The sequence below is a fragment of the Vombatus ursinus genome, unplaced genomic scaffold (genome assembly GCF_900497805.2).
Source record: "Vombatus ursinus unplaced genomic scaffold, bare-nosed wombat genome assembly UNPS02005659.1, whole genome shotgun sequence".
Lineage (NCBI taxonomy): Eukaryota > Metazoa > Chordata > Mammalia > Diprotodontia > Vombatidae > Vombatus > Vombatus ursinus.
In genome coordinates this window covers 24,220,103-24,234,666 of record NW_020945437.1, presented here as the reverse complement: position 1 = coordinate 24,234,666, position 14,564 = coordinate 24,220,103, and the positions used below count along the sequence as shown (strand labels likewise).

Below are 14,564 nucleotides of genomic sequence, written 5' to 3'. Positions count from 1 at the left end.
AGCTGCTTTAAAGTTTACAAAGCCCTTTCCTCACAAGGGCCTGTGCATAATAGCGGCCTTCTCTAGGGTGGGGTGGGAGAAGACAGTTGGGAACTTTAAAATGTAACAAAGGCACAGGTTCTACTTCAGTTCTGCCACAACTCTTGGCAATCATCTGAGCCCTCCGAGTCTGTTCTCTCCTCTGTTAAATAGGGATACTTGCACTACCTTCACAGGGATATTGTAAGGAAATCCATTTAAGTTTCACTTAGAGCTGACTTCCTCATTTTCTGGTGGGGCATTTAACAATGCCTTGGTGTTCATCAGGCAAGGGTGTGGGAATATGCTAGAGGTTCAGAATGTCAGTGTGAAGGAAGACAATGCCCTGTGTGGGGAGGGATTAAAGGCTTTGACCCAGGAGAGGATAGGATAGAACCAGGGCCATCAGTTCCGCATGCAGATTCATCTTTCATGGTCAAGGATAGGGCAAGGACACTATCTTCAAATGGCTGTCCTCTTTCAGGTCAATTTGGGCTTCTGAAGGTGCTCTTGCTAATCTTTATGGCACTGGCCATTTTTTCCTCCTGGAAGCCAAGCCCTCTTCACAGCACAGCACATGCTCCACCAGAATGCGGCTGAACCTGAGCCTCCTGGGCTATTCTTTGAGCCTGCTTAGTCTGCCAAGAGCACTAGCCCTGGACCAAGTCCCAACACTGGTTAGCTGTTACCCTGGGAAGGTCCCTTCACCCCTGATCTACAGAATTTAGTGCCTTGGTGGTCATCTACTTCTATGCCTTCAATTCTTCAAGAAAATTAAGGCCCAGAGATTAAGGTGACCCTGTAAGCACCCCACAAACATTAAGTAGCCGAACCATGATTTGAACCCACCTCCTTTCCTTCAAAGTCCAGTCTTTTTCCCACCATATTTATCCATCTATTTATAAAACGGGGATAAATGCCCAAGTCTTAAAGCACCACAGAAAGGTCAGCCATTCAAACGTTCACTAAGCACCTAGTGCCAGGCTATGTTAACTGCCATGAGAATCAAAACCATTATGTGAAGGTGCTTGAGAAGCTGAGATGGCTGTACAAACACGAGGGGACGTGAAGGGGGCCTGGCCATGGCTAAGACTCCAAAAAGGAAGCAGGGGCGACAGCTCAGTTGTTGGGTAAGCCCTCAATCTCCAGGTGGCTAGCCTATAACCCAAGTAGGCTTGAGATCTAACCCAAGACAGCCTGCTTCCTCAGAGCAGAGGGAGGGTGGGGCAGACACCCAAAGGAGCTGCCCTGGCATGAAGCAGAAAAGGGCAAGTCTCATTCACGGTGGCCCAGTCTAGTCCAAGCCTTGCAGCAGTCAATTCTCCCCCAGTAAAAAAAATTTCTACCCTTAATGATTTGTGTGCTTCTCCCTGAGGACAAGGTTTAATTTTATCTTTAGAGCCCAGCACTTAAGTTAGCACATAGTAGGTGCTTAATGAATGCTTGTTAATCCCAAATGAGTATATACCAACCTCTTTTTAGACCATATACAGCATGGTTAGCTAAACCTGCCCTTTTTTTTGGTGAGGCATCAGGATTAAGTGACATGCCCAGGGTCACACAGCTAGTGTCAAATGTCTGAGGCTGGATTTGACCTCAGGTCCTCGTGACTCCCCAAGGCCAGAGCTCCATGCACTGCACCACTTAACTGCCTCTAGACACCTGCCTTTTTTGAAGTTAAGACAGCTTGCACAGTCTGGGTTCTGGTTTGGCTTTATTAGAAGTGAGGAGCTTAAGAACGAAGTGAGGATGCAATGGCAGGAGAAGCAGGCTGGAGAAGGTTTAAATGGGGCTAACTCTAAGCAGGAGTGTAGGGGAATCCTTCAATGCTAAGGCAGGGGAGGAGAGGCAGGATAGGGTCAGACTCAAAGCGGACAGGCATCAGGCAGAAAGTGAGCAGGAGAGGGCTCAGAAAGGAGCTTCCCGGGAACTGCGAGCGGCCATCAGAGCCCGTTTCAGTTGCTCGTAGGTGACAAACATCACTACATTCCAGGAGCCCAAGCGGAGGAAGGAAGGCATGAACCTGAAGAGAAAACACACACAACAGCCCACTGAGATTGAGCCCAGGACCTGGGGACTAAAGGGGAAATGAGGAAGAGTCCAAGTGACCTGTTCCCATTCCCTCAAGACAGTTCTCCCGGCCCAGAGTGAGCTAAGATTCTAGAAGCCCCTAAAAGCTTTGGAAGATTTAGGATTAGTCAGTCTGAAGAGCTGAGAGAATTCTCTTCCCCTCCATCCAAATCCCACAGTGATCAGAGGAATGGTCCTGGGTTATGAAGGCTATCGAGGTCTAGGTCAAGAGCCATTGAGGCTGGAGAAGTTACTAACCCTTTGTAGAAGGCTTGGGGTCCCTCCTTCCGAAGCATAGTGAGGGCGCAGTGGCCAGCACTAGCATACTGGCCTGCGGCAGAGTTCATGTATCTCGTCTTGACCACGTCCACAGGGGAAGCAATGATGGTGGTGCAGAAGCCAGCCCCAAAGGCTGACGTGAAGTGGCATGGAAGGTCATCTTGGGGAGGAGAAAGGAGGAAACTGCTGTTAAGAGCAGCTCCATTCCAATACCACTTCCTCAAGATCATTCAACAAGCTCCAAAGACATCTGGGGACAAAGTCACTTACCTGCCTCACAGTTTAATGGATGGACAGCAGCCTGGGAGACAAGAACCTGACAGCTTAGTTCAGACTATGCTACATGACCTTGGGGAGGTATTTTCTTCCCCATTTGGGGGTCTCAATTTACACCTGTCAGGTGGGGCCATTTCTTGCCGGACCTCCACAGGTCTAACAACAGATGGGAACTTACTCTGAAGATAAGTGTCTGGTCTTAGCTGGGAGTTATTCCTAAATTTCATCATCTATAAAATGAGATTAACACACCTGTACTGCCTATGCCACAAGGTCTGTCACTATTCAAGGTGCTTCTGTCCAAAGTGCCATATAATGTTTAAAAAGATAAAAACATTTACCAATATTTCCCAACTTCATGGAGCTGTGAAGGCAGAAGTTATTTAAACCTGGTATCCCTCCCCCCCAAGGCCCTGAACACATTGGGCACTTACAGCCATCTGTATCCAGGTGTATCTAAAATGCATAGGTAGATATCCAGGTATTCACACCTGCAAGGCCACATTATCTCCCTTTTACTAGGAGATTCAGAAGGGAGGTGCCTCATAAGGTTAGTTAGCTCCAGAACCAAGGCTAGAGCTCCAATCTCCTTAAAAGCCCAGAAAGATGATGCTATGAAATCAGGCACCCATTTTAGAGCTGCAAAGAGGATATTCCTCTCCCCCCTACTCCCAATATTGTCACCTACCAGTCATGAGGTGGGCCTTCAGGAGGGCATCTTTGATGAGATCATAGGTCACCAGCTCAGCACAGTTGACAATAGCATTGCGGGCAACATTGGGTGAAGTTCCTGGACAAGAGGAGGAATTGCATTGACGGGGGGGAGAGGAGGGGGGGCGGGGGGGGGGGGCGGGGCGGGGAAGGAAGTGGGAGGGTAGGTAGGAAGGGGAAGAGTAGGACTGCTATGCTTACCTTTCCATAGGCCCCGAAGCCCCTCCTCTCGGGCAATAGTCTTATAGGCATCCACTGTACCCTGGTATCTCCGGCTGCCACCTGCACGAGCCTGGGCCTGGAAACGTACCTTCACCACATCTGTGGGTTGGGCTATGCCCACTGCCAGGGCCCCTGTAGTGCAGCCTGCCAGGAGGCGGCTCCCAATGCCTGCATCTATTGGGAAAACCAGGTAAAAGTTGAGATTGCCCGAGGTCATTTAGATTCAGAGATGACAGCCCCTTCTCCCTTCCCTGCACTATGGACCTGAAACACTAGACTCCTAAATATCCTGGCTAGGACATCTACTGGATAACTACAGGGAACTCATTTAACCTTTCCTACTCAAGGATGCCTCACAGGTGTACTCAAACAGCTTAGAAGGCTTAAAGTGCTTTAGAAATAGAATTGTTACTTAGGCTAAAAACAAAACCCAAAACAAAAAAAAGTAGGATTATTCTGAGACAAGGATTGAAGTGAGAATAATGGTTCCTTCTGGTCTTTGCATACCTAACTCAGCCTTCAAAGTTTACCTCAACCATCCTCTAACCCAGGCTTCGGCTCCTGCCCACTCAGTACCATGATTTAGGGATACTCACGCTCTGATCCCTTGGTGTAGAATTGCTTGACAGAGTCATAGAGGCCAATTCGGACAGAGGCAAAACTCATCTGGCGCTGCAGCCCAGCCACCAGCCCATTGTAGAGGCTGCCAGGGCCCTCAGTCTTCACCATGGTCAGAATGGTGCCCATGACACCCCGATACTGGGCAGTGGCAGAGGAAGCCCTGATGGCTCCCTGGCTCTCTCCCTGAATCTGGGTGAGAGGGAAGAAGAGAGTTGTAGGAAGCTGGAGGTCAAATGGCAACGGAAAGGACCTAATGGGCTTAGTTCAAAAGCATCAACTTACAGATAGGGTAGCTAGAAAGCCTATGGGGGAAGTAGCCTGCCAAGTGCTATGAGATCTATTATTATGCCACATACCTTCTGCCACTAACCTTTTTTGGTAATAGAGCAGGGTAAGACTAATCAGACATCTAGTCTCAAAGCACTAATACTCCCAATGCCCAATTCTCTTCCATTCTCCCACCAAAACCAGGCTGGAAGGCAGGACCAAAAACTACTGCCCCTATTTTATACATGGGCACACAAACAAAAGAGGAGCGGCAGCATTCCAAATTATAAAAAAAATCTGCAGCCTGAAATAGAGATTCCCAGAGTCCTGACTGAGGCAAGGTAGGGAACAGAGTAAGGCTAAGGAAAGCATGGAAGACTGTCCCGGAAGAGGTTGCTACTCATCATCTGTTCTTCCCCTAGGACATAAAATGTCAGACCGTCTCTCTTTTGAGGGTAACAGTCTACTAGAAAGAATGTGGGGCTAGGAAAAGATTTAAGGTTTAATTCTAGACCTATAACTAACTCCCTATAGGACCTTGAGCAAGTCATTGGTTGTCTTGGGCTCCGGTTTCTCCATCTCTAAAGTAGGAACAGAAGGACCTACACCTCTAGCCCATGTGGATGTGGGGATCAAAAAACTCCCTCACATAAATATAACAACCTAATGAGGTAGGGAGTGTTATTATTTCTATTTTAAAGGAAACTGAGGCTCAGAAAGCCTCCTCAGTTTACTACTAGCCATTTGATCTTGGGCAGATAGAGAAGCTAGAAGGTAAACCCCAGTCACTGACTTTCCCCTTAAATGAGTATCAAATCACACTCAGTGAAGACAACAAATCTCAGACATGCTGAGGCTATTCAGCACTGGGGGGAGCAAAATACAAAGCACAGGACATAGAATATTAAGGAAAACTACAGACATGACCTCCCTGGAGCCTCACAGCCTCGATGTTCTAAGAAATGGGGAAAAAAAAATACAAAATCCAGTCCCAGAGTTCAAGCAAAGCAGCTGTACAGAGAGCTGAATTCCCAAGGGCATCTGACCTGTAGCCGGACTTTGGCTGTGTCCAGGGGGAAGGTGATGAGGTCAGCAATGCAGGCAGCAGTGCCAGCCCCAAGGAACTTTACGGTGGCTGTTGGGGGCACGTCTGTAGGCTTAAATCCAACCATGATGATGCCGGCTTTCTGCTACTTCCCAGGAGGCAAAGGAGAACTGGAAAGATGGCCTCCACTGATTGAGCAAGACGAGATAGAGGAACTCTGCCGGAGTCTGGGTAAGGAGTCAAAAAAAAGGTATCATTGTCATCAACTTATGCAAGGTCCTGAGGTTTTCCTTGCTCACTTTACCAGTTCCTCAATCCACTAATCTCCCATCTTCACAGATCTCACACGTCCCTTTCAATGGGAACTGGTGTCCAAGACACCAATTAACATAGGCCAGGCTGTATTTGCTAATATAGCCTAGAATATACTGCTGCTCCCTATACTGCTCTAGGCTATAATAATTAGCAAACCCTCACAAGTAGTCACTTTCAAGATATACTACTGGACAAAAAGTGAATTTGATTTCTTCCTAGAGGGCTTGGGAAGAGGTGGCTGAGGACCTTGGGAGGTTCGAGTCCAAGGTATCCGATATCCAAGAAAATGTTTAGTTGTGCTAAACAGATATGATCACATTCACTCTTTACAGTCGGAATTGACAGCTCATGCCAAGCTCCCTATTCACTCACATATAGTTCTACCTGGAGAAACAAGAGCCCCAAAATGAACTTAACCTCTGGCACTAGCATGGAACATCCAAAGCCAAGCAATACATTGGAAATTTGGGAATCACAAGCTCTAGGTTAGGTCTTAGTAACAAGTACAGCGTATGACCTGAGCCAAGGTATGACCAGTGAGCTTCCTTCTCTCTAAATTAATCTCATATTTCACTTTACAGTTTATGGAACTTTCCTAAACAATCTTGTGAGGCAGACAAGGTGGCAAGTGATTTGCCTAAGGTCACACGGCTTAAATGGCAGAACTGAGATTCAGACTAGGGTTGCTTTGATTCCAAACTGAGTATCTTTCATACTCTCTCCAGTGGAGGGTCTAATACAGTCAGGAAATAAGAGATGGTGAAACTGTAAGTCAAAAGCTTCACCGTTTTCTCCCAATGTAATGTGGTACAAAGTAAAAAATCACTACACGTAGAATTTTGAGGTTTAGCTGGGGACAACCTTGAGTAATTATTTTGTCTGAACCTAAGTTTTCCCTCCTGTAAAATGGAGCTAACGCTATTAAACAAACAAGCTGCAAAGGAAAGCACTTGTATAAAACACTACAGAAATTAATTACTATTGTTGTAACCCTCATTTATACTTCAAGTAGAAAAAAAAGGTACATTCTGGTGAGGAAGCCTAAAACATGAATATATCACTTTCAGATGTGACTAGTTATAACATTCCAATGGCTCCAAAACCTTGAGGGGCTCACTTGCCTATGAAGTCCCAACTGTCATTGCTGGGATTTTAAATACTTCCACAACCTAGCGTGCCACCCACTTGATCATTCCCATCTTCTCATATTACTCCTTTCCATGATCCAACCAAACTGGGCTACCCTTTGTAGCCTCAAATATGCCTTACTCATGATATTCCTGAATATAACTGCTATTGTCCCCTTCTTCCTACACACCCATGCTTACTCCTGGGAATCCTTCCATGACCTGTGCTCTCCTCCATCTCATATGGTAATGGCGTTTGCTGTTCTTCTCTAATGTGAATCTATTGTGCATCATTCCATATTGGTGTTTTGTCCTACTACACTATGTTCTGTATGAGGGCAGAGAGTGTATCTTTATACTTTTTATCTTAGCATCTAGCAAAAGAGGTGCCTATTCTATTGTAAGAAAAAAAAAAGAGAGAGAGAGGCCTATTCTACTGTATTCAAACCTTCTAGAACTTGGCTTCCAAAACTGGAGGATAGATTTCCCTCTTGCCCATTCTCTCCAGCCCACATAAACATACAATACAGAAGTACCGGGCCCCTCTCCAACTCCCAAAGTCTGCCTTTTTCTGCCTGATTAACAAAAGGTAGTCAGAAAACCACAGAAGAGAGGAGATTGTGGCTGCTGTTGCTGTGTGGGGAAGGAAGAAAAAGCGGGCACTGTTACTAGGATGTGGTCAGGCTCAGTCATTTACAAACAGTCCTAGCAAAACAACTTGCCCCAGTCTCCTCTGCTCTGCTGGGGGTGGGGTCAAGTTGAACTCATGCCAGTTCCTTTCTAGTACTTCTCTCAGCACTAGCCCGATATTAGATATTTTCCATATCTCCCCACCCCCAGAAAGTGGGAGGGGAATAAACTTTTTTTTTAAACTCCCATTTTGTACAAGGTCAAGAAGCCGAAGGAAAAAGAGGTCAACTAACAAATTAAGCCAACTCCTGTATATGCTACAAAATCAATTTTGTCTTTTCCACATCACCTTCTGAAGCTACATAGTTTGGTCTTTTGGGGCTAAGGGAAGGGGTTGTTCTCAATTGCTGTAAGGAACTAAGAATCAAAAAACTTTAGAGCTAGAAAGGCGTTTATAAAAGAAAATGCCATTAGGGCTAGTTTAAAGATCATCTTGTCCAGGTACCTTTATCTGGTCTAATAAAAAGACATTTGCCTAAGGTTCTTTGCATGCTTTGCTCTGTCTGTTTTAGGCCCTCTTCTCCTGACTTCCCCTGTACCATTTCACCAGGTGATTGCATCAGCTGATATGGTTTCAATTCTCATCTCTATACATATGACTGTCAAATCTTGTCCAGCCTCATCCTTTCTCCTGACCTCTAGTCTTATACCTCCAACAATCTACTAGATATCTCAAACTAGATGGCCTGTAAATATCTTAAACTCAACTAAATTCATTATTTTTCCCCACAAAAAACTCCCCCCTTCCTTTTCTAACTTTCCTATTACTGTAACGTTATGGTACCACTATCTTTTTAGTATCCAAGCTCCCAACCTGGGTGTTTTCTTCCACTCACTGCCCACCCCCCCATCCAATCAGCTGGCAAGTCTGTCTTTTCTGTCTTCTCACCCTCTCATACTTCTCTCCTCTGATACTGCTACCACCCTGGTCCAGTCCCCTCATCACCTCCCAGCTACTGAGGATTGCAATAGTGGGCTGGTGGGTCTCCCTGCCTCAAGTTTCTCCTATTTCAATCCATCTACCACTCAGCTATTAAACTGATCTTCCTAAGAACACAGGTTTACATCAACCCCGCCTCCCCCATAATAAACTCCAGTGGTTCCCTATTACCTCCAAAATTAAATATAAAATCATGTTTGGCTTTTTTTTTTGCAATTGAGGTTAAGTGACTTGCCCACGGTCACACAGCCGGGTATGGTCTGAGCCCAGATTTGAACTCAGATCCTCTCAGGGCTGGTGCTCTATCCACTGAGCCACCTAGCTGCCCCCATGTTTGGCTTTGTAACCTTCCTATCTTTTCAGTTCTCACCTTATTTCCCACTCCCCTCCACATACTCTGCCATCCAGTGACACTGACCTATTTGCAGGTCAGATCATATCTCCCCTCCTACTCAAACCCCAATAGTTTCCCACTGCCTCAAGGAGCAAATATAAAATGTTTTTCTTGGCAGTCTCAGAGAAAAAAATACTAAGATTAAAAGAACACTGGGAAAGCCTTCTTTTAGTCCTAGTACACAGTTGTTCGAATTTTGTGAGCTCCATGAGGCAGAGGCTGGTTTTTGTCGTTTCCCCAGTGCTTAATGAAAGCTAAATGACTGCAGTTACACAGCTGATTTGTGGAAGAGCTAGAACTAAAACCTAGGTCACTTGACACCCTTCCACCTAATGATGTTGCCTCCTTCCTAACTCTTCAACTTTAATTTATTAGGCACTAAATATTTACTGAATTAATGAATATGGAGAATGCAAATAAGGCCTCAAAGAACTAAGTGACCTTTCCCTAGTCACAAAGTCTGGCAGCACACTCATATTCTACTCTTTTTTATTAAGAAGTCTTGTCAGAAAGGATGAAGGGGAAAAGCAAGAAAGCTTGGTCAGTTTTATCTTGATATTCTCAAAGTCTAGCTAGTGATCTACTACACTAAAATTCAACACACATTTTATTCAATATCTACTATATGCAAATCATGTTAAATTAGGTAGCAGGCGACATACAAAAGTTTCCCTCAACTCACAATCCAAATAAGACAAATACATCTACTCATTACATAAAACCTTTAAGGTCGCTCCAGACCAATCAGTCTCCATCCTAGTCCCCAATAATCTCTCCCTTCTGTGAACTGCCTGTACAATTCAACTGCCCTTGGGAGTACTTTGGCTTGCCTTCCCAGTTGTACTCTACTCAGATAAGGGAACAAGTAGAAAGAATGGTTTTACAAGAAGCACTTTACTCCTTATACTCTTTCATTGCCCCTTCCTGTTTTCTTTGTGAGAGGGGAAAGAGGTATTGATCTTTACACTGGAGAGTGTAGTCAAAACTAATCTCTGTGCTGAAAAACCCACTAGCTGTGAGATTTGAAAAGAAGTCACAACCTTTCAACTTCAATTTCCCCATCTACAAAACCTTCCTTAGGAAACTGCCAACAAAACATTATACTTCTATACCCACAAGGCTCAACAAATGATAGCAGCACCATAAATGTCTTAAATCCAAGTAGGTGAATTAGAAACCGCCTCCATCCTCTTCCTAGAATGTTTTCTGACTGGTGGCCTGGCAGCAACTATAAATGAATTGGCTCTTGGGCAGGAACCAAACCCTTACACTGTCCTGGCAGGACAAATAGAGTGAAGTGAAAAACTGGTATAAAGTTGCTCTTAAAGAGAGAGCAGGGCCCCTGCTTCGGGACAGACTAACTCAGGATATTACAAGCCCTAACCCTATTCTGTCGGTGAGCAATTTATTTTTTTTTAAACCTCTTAGAGGCAGAATTTTGCGTTGATTCCAATGAATTCCCATAACATTTTCACACTCATCCAGCTTCACAAAGGTCTCTTCCACTTAAGACTGCCAATAATTTGAAGCACCAATGCTAAACCTACCCTAGAGGACCCTTACCCTGATTTGGAGGGTCTCACGATGACGGCACCTTGATCAGGCTTCTCTAAAGGTGTCCCGCTCTTCAAAGTTGCTCACGGCAACCATGGCCCACTTCTCTTGATTTTCCATAGAAAGTTGTTGGGAAACTGAACACCTAATGATCATACTATGTGCCCTGCAGAAGGAAGAAAAAACTAGGTATGAGTTTTTAGGAAGCCAGAAATTCCGTGTACATTTTACAAACCACCTTGTACCTTATTGGCATGAATTAATGAAAGTAAATTACAAGTTAACTGTAGCCCAAGTCGAATCCTATCAAACGTTGGTTAGGCGGGTAAAAATTTTATTTTGAGAACTTCCTGGTATACTTTTTCTGGGTGGGGGGGAGTGGAGAAGGCGAGTTGCGGAAAGAGGTAAACGCTCACAATCCTGGGCCTTATGCAGGAGTCAATTAGGCACCACCCTGAACCCTGAAGGTCTTAGACAAGACAAACCCGACACCACCTACATTTCATTCACCTCTTGCCCCTCTTCCCCATAGGGCTTCAGAGCAGCCTGGGGCACCATTTTCCCTTCTTTTTTGCCCGGTGTCCCCGTAGGGGAAGGAGGACAGCTCACAATGCCTTGCCGGTGCCAAACCATGGCAGAGGCACAAGAAATGGCGTCAGTAGAAAAGAGGGAACCTGGGAGTCGACTCGGGGTCCCCCTTTCCTGGTAACATTCTGCACGGCTCAAGGCTTTGTAGTTGGGGCAGCTGGAGGCGGGGATGGGTCAGCAAACAACAGACGGCCACTGTGCCTTCCGGTCCTAACGACATTCAAAGTCGAGTGGAAACGGCTGTGCGGGGAAAAGTCGGCGGGTGCAAGCGAGAGGCCGAAGTCCCTCCCTCCCATCGCTCCCGCAGACCACTCGCCAGGGACGGTTCGGGCAAGGGGCGGCCGGCAGATGACCTGGTAACCCAGGTCAGGCATCTGGAAAGCTTTAAAGCCGCCGCTTCCTCGGGGGAGGGCAGGGTGAACTTCTGGGAGACAGCGCCAGGAAAGACAGTCGTTCTCAGGGGAGCTGGGGCCAAGGACTTCGGGGGGCCAGCCCAGGGAAGACCCAAAGGGGGAGAGAGGGGACGGGGAAGCACAGGCTTGCCCCCGGAAGCCGGGGGGTGGGGGAGTTCTCCGACATCGGTCCTGACACCCCGCTGAGTCAGAAACACAGGGAGATGGTCCTTTGGGTGGGGAGAAGGTATAACTACAGCCGTGGGGTGGAGGGGACCCAGGCACGGACGTGGAGCGGGGCGGAAGCTTCGGTCCGGACTCACTCACTGTCCCCAGCGGACCCTGCTCTGCCCCGGGGAGGGAGCGGGAAGCAAAGCACAGATATTAGACTGGCTCTATATTCGGTAATGGGGCTCTCACCGGGACCGTAGAGGAAAACACGAGGAGGCGGCGGGAGGCACGAGCCTGCAGCAGGGTCCGGCGTCCGATGGGCTAGAGGGGCTGCCTAGCGGTCTCTCAGCTGGGTGGCCAAAAGCTCTAAGTCTCTGAGGAGGTTGAGAGCGCACTGAAAAAGCGACAACCCCCCGGCAGCGAATTTATATCGGCGCGCGGGAAGTGGGCGGGGCCCAGACTCCCATGGGGCGGGGATGATGCCTCGAGGTGTGGGCTTGTGGGCTAGGGGGCAGAGGGGGCAAGGGGCGGGGGAGGGGCCTAGGTCGCGCAATCTCCCTCCTCCCGCATAACCGTGCGAAGAGTCCCGCGATTCCGCACAACCTTCCGTCTCCATCGGGAAGTTTCCTCGGCCCTCGCTCTAGAGGTCCCCCCTAAGACGCCCTCTCTTTCTTCTTTCTGTTTAGTGGATTCCCCCGCCCTTTATCCTTTTCATTTCCGCAGGGCGGGGCACTCTAGCTTCTTTTTGGGAACTGCGGGGTTAACTTCCCACCCCGCCACAGCCTAACCCCCTACTTAACACGTGATTCCCCTAAATCTCCAGGCCCGGGAAGTTGGACTCCAGCGCTGCACGTGGAGCCGGCTCGCCTCAGCCCACTAGTGATTGGTTGGAATCTTGGCACCTGCTGGCGGCGGGAGGAGGGAAGAGTGGGAGAAGAACCAATGAAAGAGCGCGGCGAAGATTTATTTCCCTGGCTCTCTGGCGCGCGCGGGAAGTAACGGCAGGTGTCTCTCTAACCGCCGGCGCCTAACGGACCGGCAAGCTCGGCTGTGGGCCACTGCGCGCACGTCCCAGCGGGCCTGAGGGAGGCCAGGCAGGCCGGGACTAAAGCGGGCGGCCCATGGCCGCTTCCTCCGTCTTCCCACGGGGGACTGCTGAGGCAGCCGTCCCGTTTACCAGGCATCTTAGGTTTTCCGGGGTGGTTGGGCTCTTGGAGATGGTCATGGCCACGGCCCCTCACAGCAGGAGGACTCGAGGCCCGGGGAGCATAAGGAATGGGCCTGTGGTGGGGCGAGGTGGAAAGAATGCCGTGGGCAGCGCTGCCCCATCTTAGTGCCTGGGTGACTGTGGGCAAGCCCTTTAACCTCTCAGGGACTCAGTTTCCCCCTCTGTAAGATGAGACAAGCAGAGGTATCTTCCATGGAGATCTCTAGATGACTTCTAAAGTCTTCCTTCTCTAAACCTAAATGATCCTATGGACCGGAGAAACCAGGTCTGTTTAAGCCCTTGAGCTTTGTTTTAATGTCGCTTTGTTTGTGGGCAGCTAGGTGACAGAGTGATGGATGGAGCCCCCAGACCTGGAGTCAGGAAGATTCATCATCCTGAGTTCAAATCTGACCTCAGACACATACTAGCTGAGTGACTCTGGGCAAGTCACTTAACCCTGTTTGCCTCAGTTTCCTTATCTGTAAAATGAGCTGGAGAAGGAAATGGCAGACCACTCAATATCTCTGCCAAGAAGTCAGACACAACTGAACAACAATACTTCCCCCCCCCACGTCTTTCTATATCTATTTCTCTGTCTGTTTTTTGTCTCCATTTCTCTCCTACTTCTCCCCATATCTGTGCTTATCTATACGATCTCATCTTAAGTTTTCCTTACTCCATGAACTTCTCTCCATGTTGTCTCTCTCTTCCTGTCCAATCCAATTTTCTTTATTTCTCTTTTCATGTACTTTGCCCCATTTCTTATGTCTCTGCTATGTACCATTCTTTGCTTTCACTTCTCTCTGCACATAATGTATCTTTGTTTTCCCATTTCTTTCACTCCTTTCATATCTTTCCTCACTAAGATGGATGCCTGTCTAGCCAAAAGAAAGAGAATTGTTGTTAAAAAATTTTCCCAACTTTTTTCGGGTAAAGCAGAGAGGGGAATAATTGAAGAAGCAAGCTCTAGAAAGACAGGAGAAGGAAGGGGACCAGGTGTAAGGGTTAGCCTTGGCAAAATGGTCCCTTCCTTAGAGACTGAAACAAAGAGGGGAGAAAGCAGGTGAATGTATAGAAGGAATGAGGGGGCTCAGAACAGATAACCTACATTTCATTCTTTTCAAACCAATAGCATTAAATTCAGTAGGTCACAGGATTATGAATTTAGAGCTGACAGGGGCCTTGGAGATCACATAGTCTAACTCATGTTACAAGTGAGGAATCTGAGGCCCAGGGAGTAATTTGCCCAATGATTAGCACAGAGTCTTACACATGGCAGTTATTTAAAGTAATAAGGAACCAGGATTCAAACTCAGTCTGATTTTACATCTAGCATTCTTAGCACTGTAACATACTGCTTCAGACAGACATTCATTTAGTTTTTCTATATATTAGGCCCATTCCTCTTGAGTAGTCGTTGCTCTCATTGAGGATGTAATTAGTACAATATTCTATCTAGAGAACTTTATCATCTCTAAAGTATCCTTACATTTGGACCTTGTTCAAGACATCTTCCATGAATATGAACATGAACCTTTGATGAGCATAGGGAATCATGATTTAAAGGTTTCTGTGATGGTTCCCCTTAAGGAATCATTTTGTATGGATCCAGCCTTATATTTACTCTTGTATAGTAGTACTGTTGAAATTAGGGGTGCTGGGACTCTGAAATAGCAA

At 47.0% G+C, this 14,564-nt stretch overlaps 1 protein-coding gene across 1 annotated transcript; it reads right to left on the bottom strand.

Moving 5' to 3' along the window:
• Window positions 1–1,713: 1,713 nt before the first annotated feature.
• Window positions 1,714–12,086, bottom strand: UCP2 (uncoupling protein 2). The gene is made up of 8 exons (XM_027848193.1): window positions 11,930–12,086; window positions 10,539–10,695; window positions 5,511–5,736; window positions 4,173–4,386; window positions 3,556–3,750; window positions 3,332–3,433; window positions 2,347–2,527; window positions 1,714–2,041 (listed from the first exon to the last, which is right to left on the bottom strand). Exons 3-8 carry the CDS (start codon window positions 5,634–5,636, stop codon window positions 1,927–1,929), a joined length of 933 nt encoding a protein of 310 aa, XP_027703994.1. The 5' UTR covers window positions 5,637–5,736; window positions 10,539–10,695; window positions 11,930–12,086; the 3' UTR covers window positions 1,714–1,926.
• Between the last annotated feature and the right edge of the window lie 2,478 nt (window positions 12,087–14,564).